General features: G+C 33.8%; 1 protein-coding gene across 3 annotated transcripts in view; it reads right to left on the bottom strand.

The window, feature by feature from the left end:
• Positions 1-4,592, bottom strand: part of LOC106468417 (putative polypeptide N-acetylgalactosaminyltransferase 9) — a 111,998-nt gene that overhangs the window by 25,454 nt on the left and 81,952 nt on the right. For all 3 annotated transcript variants that reach the window (XM_022396754.1, XM_013928846.2, XM_022396755.1), the window contains one exon: positions 2,675-3,283. In XM_022396754.1, coding sequence (XP_022252462.1) covers positions 2,675-3,147 — 473 coding nt within the window. In that variant the 5' untranslated portion in view covers positions 3,148-3,283. The remainder of the gene's footprint in view (positions 1-2,674; positions 3,284-4,592) is intronic.

The following is a 4,592-nucleotide window of genomic DNA, read 5'->3' as shown; positions in this document are numbered from 1 at the left end:
AATAATCTTAACTAAGACCACCGCTGTATGATACGCATGTTTAAAACATTGGTAATCCTCAAACGGATTATAAAAATATGAGTTTCTAAATGGACATACCTCATTTTTATATTTTACAGTGAGTTTTGATTAGTTGTTACTCAAATGTTTAACAGATAAAATTTAGTCTAGTTTTGAAGTACCAAGAGCGAACAATTGGAAATTCTATTTGTGTTTACCTACGGTACTCGTTTGGAAAGTAGCACAAACTACAAAAGGGATATCTGCGCCTAAATGTGAACTAATAGACTACAGTGAAGGCAGCTAGTCAACAGCATTCACTGTCAATTATTAGAATACTCTTATCATATAGTGGGATTTGACCATCATTCTTGTAATTCACCCACTGCTCCAAAGTGTAGTGCACGATTATGCAGCTACAAGATGCGAACCATGGACCCTCGGATCCAAAGTTCGGCTCCCTAATCACTAAGCCTCGTTCGGCCCTATCTGCGATATTTCTAATGAAAAATGGCCTTCTCTAGGAGAAAGTACACTCAGCGTATGCGTCTAAAGAGCATTTTAAGCCGGGCTTTGATAAGGGGGGTTTTCCATTTTTTCTTCAGTGGACTTAAAAAGTTTTCCGCATTAACAGAGTAATAAACATTTTTTAAAAACGCTTAAATCAGTTTTTGCAAACATTTTGTTTTGGACAGAATAAAAATATTTTGTGAACATTGAAGTAACGATGCAAATCACTAGCTTAAAAGTACATTTATTATTTCCTATCATCTACCACAGTACCAAGATTATCTAAATTTATATTTCTTACTTGGTTCATAAAAAAATAAAATAGCATTTAGAACTATATCTTTGTGGAATCTTAGGAGTAACAAAGAAATACGCGGTAAATAAAATCAAATAGCTTATAAAACAGAACCAAATTAAGTTGAGATAATCATATTTGCTTTAATTTTACACATTCCTTAAGCAATAGTTCAAAATTGTTTGAAATTGTTGAAAATATCAGTAACCACTTCAGTCAGTATCGCAGTACTGCTTTTTTTTTTATTGGTCTTTTAAAACAATCACATTTTAAGTAAAAAAATTCTTTAGAAAACTAGAAGTACATAGTAAAATTTGTAATGGACAACTATTATTTTGTTTCTTGAGTAGGAAAACATTTTGGACCGTTTGTTCAGACCTTAGCATAACGTCGTCAAGAAAAACAAAAACAGAAGTAGTCCATTACAGATCAAGACACACGGTTATTCAACAAAAACCGCTCAAACTTGACGAAAATTATTGCGTACGCCTATGCAAAAAGTCAAGTGAGTTATCGGCCTAACATTTTTACTACAGCTTCACCTAAGAGTAAAAATGGACCATTTTTAGTTTTTGTCATTCGGATTAAAGACGGCTGACTTAGAGCAGCAAAACTACAGGGTTAAAGGACATGCAGATACATGAGTACTGGTTAGGCCACGCAAACTAGATTAGCAATTTCTAGTTCAAGTTTTCAAAAGAATAATACAGGTGGACGGTTATTATTGATTATTCATTGCCAACTTTTCAGTACAAAATTCCTAAATTCTATGAAATTAACTTAATTAAAGATTGTTTAGCGTCCCGTGATATTAACTTAAACAATTAGCATACATAATGATGCTTGATACGGCTGTAATGACTGCAGTGGGGTGATGACAAGAAACTGTTAATCTAGATTCCATAGCGTTACTATAAAGGAAGCTTTAACACTGTTTTAGAGAGGAAAACCTGTCACCATATATTTGAAAGAATCTTGTTGGTTCTATAAAGTAAAGGTCTGTTCCGAATAATAGGGTTACGATCCTAAAGCTAATGTGGGTTACTATCGAGTGTCACTTTCTTACTTGCTGTGTTTTATTGGTGTGTATTGACAAAAAGTCGTATCTAATCAAAAACACCTCAGATGTAAAAAAAAAAAGGTGCAGCCAAAAAAGAATTGAGTGTGCGATTTAAAGGAATAAAATCAAAATTAGCCACCAGATTGGTAACTACACTTACAGCATCGATAAGACTTTTACAGCAAATATTCATTCATTAGTTAGCTAGGGCGCGTGTTTTGGTTTTACCTATCATCATGCCCCAATTTCAACACTAGTTACTAGTGTGTTTTTTATTGGCAGAAAAATTAATAATCTTGCACAAAACCGTAATGGGTCTTCCTTCGAAAACTAGCAAAAGTTCACCTTTTATTGTTTTAATTGTCGTGATTTTACTTTTAAATGGTGGTGTTTTTTTATCTTACCTTTCTGTATAAAAAGAGAAAGCCAAGTAATAAGTTTCATCCTATCTTTATCGCAATACATATATATTTTTGTTCTAATGGTATTGCATTACCCAAATTTCAAAAATAACCCATTCCTGGACTCCCATTCCTATAATTTTTAACAGCAATAACATTACTATTTATGAAACAAAGTTTCCACATTGAAATCTCAGTTCGTCAAGAGCATATGAATCAATATCATACAAGTGTTTGTTTTTTCCTAATAACCAAGTCTTCTTTCTACAAATATCAGTGCAACAAAAGTTACGTACTTCATTTCATATTTTACAGAAATCTAAAAAGCTGGAACCTTAATCTTACCAAGCTGCATAACAAATAATCACTATAACATCTAAGATTAGTTAAACAAATTATTAAACTTACTCCTTATCTCTGACGTCGGGAAGATTTCTATGAAGAGAGAGAAGGTCACTGATGTATTGATTAAAAGCATTCTTTTCCCACCCTTGCTTCACCATGGCTTGCTGAGACTGGGTCAGATTATTCAATTTGACTGGTTTTCCCATCTCTCCTGGGCCTTCAGGATCTCCAGGTGGAGGAAGCACCCCATGACCTTGGTCTCCAGGGACATCGACCGCTTTATGATACTTGTGACGAACTCCTGGGGGTTGTGGGGGAAAAGGTTGATTATCTATTGATTCACGTTGGTTGACTTCCTTAAATTTGTTGGTACTGTCTCGAATAACGTTCTTGTTTGGAATGTTTCTCATTTCAACGTCTTTACCCGTATTCACTTTCTCATTATAGGCTAGCAGCACGGTTACCAAAAACCACGTAACTATTACAAGCACCAGAATCTTAATGACGGCACTTCGTCTTCGGGGGAACAAATTCATAATGGTACGTCTGACACAGGTAAGCGTTGATACAGATATGACAAGGATAAGACAAAAAAGGTTAAGACTATTATAGGTACTTCAAATGCTTCAAGTCGATGATAATATTCAAGATCTTGGATGAATGGATGGGTGCCTAAAGAAATAATATAATTGTAATACAATTAAAAATCCTAGCTCTTAAAATTTTACAAAACAAGAAACAAAATGTTAAAAGCTAACTAAACAGAACAATGGTTGTACCTGTACTGTTAAAAAAAATCTTAAAATTTACACAAGATGAAATTCAATAGCAAACGGTAACGAAACGGTTATTGTTTCACATTAAACGTTCCTGTACGAATAAAAGTTTGATAATATCTGTCTTCTGCATAAAGAATAGTATAGTAGTACGTGCTAATTATTATTCAAACCGTCATGATCCATTACGTTGATAGTAAACCAATAAATGTCCCACTCATCTGACTTGGCTGTTGGTAACAAATGTATCTGTTATTTGACTAACTCAGCTCCTGGCTTGGAATTGTGCGTTATCGCATAGTGTAGGTTGACAAACTGGGATAACTGTTGATGACTTATGGAAGGTTTATAAAATGTGTTTTATTTTTTGACCTAATGGATAAGATTGTGGTGTAGACTTGATGGCAAGTAGAATTTAAGATTGAGATCAGTCAAGCTGGGGAATATTCTGGCCTGATAGTAAATGTTTCTGGTGTTGTGTCCGTCACATTGGAGAGTAGCATGGTATGGCGTAGGCCTAAATTATAACCAGACTCACAAAAGCTAATTTCAAAATTTAATAAGCATATAGGCTGTGAGTTGAGTACAAACTGCTTTTCACCATAAAACTAAAATATCATCTTTATTATCGAGATGAACTTCTCAATACAATAAATAAAACTCAATGTGGTTTAAATACTACTAATAACTTTACTAAGATCAATAAAAAGTTTTGCATGGATTTATTGTTGTTAAGTTTATTTAGACGTACTTTTAAGAAATGACTTAAACTTGGTAATAACAAGCCGTAAACATTCAATATATATAATAAAATATCGTTGTGTTTTACACGGTTAAACTCGATTAATGTTTACGGTATCATATATTACTTTAACAACAAAGGTAATGTAACGTTAGGTAAAAATTAACGTATATTATATATCGTCAAACCCAGTAATACTTTCGACGTGAAGCTGAAGCGCTTTGGAAACAGTAAGAGAGCGTTGGGACAAAGACACAAAGGAAGTAACCCGGATATACATACATGAACGGAAAAGGTTTTGTATTCTATTTGTTGTTGACCGTGTCAGAACACTTGGTTACAGCAGCCGTATTTTTACGCGCAAAATATCTCGCATTAACTTTCCGGTGGCAGCAAATGTTTGTGATTATTAGAATGCACGTGTGTTCGAAAATGTTTATTTCTTGGTGGTGGCGTAAAAAAA

Source organism: Limulus polyphemus, unplaced genomic scaffold (assembly GCF_000517525.1).
Source record: "Limulus polyphemus unplaced genomic scaffold, Limulus_polyphemus-2.1.2 Scaffold3000, whole genome shotgun sequence".
NCBI classification, from domain to species: Eukaryota; Metazoa; Arthropoda; class Merostomata; order Xiphosura; family Limulidae; genus Limulus; species Limulus polyphemus.
The sequence above is the reverse complement of the archived record's forward strand: the minus strand, read 5'-3'. Positions and strand labels throughout refer to the sequence as shown.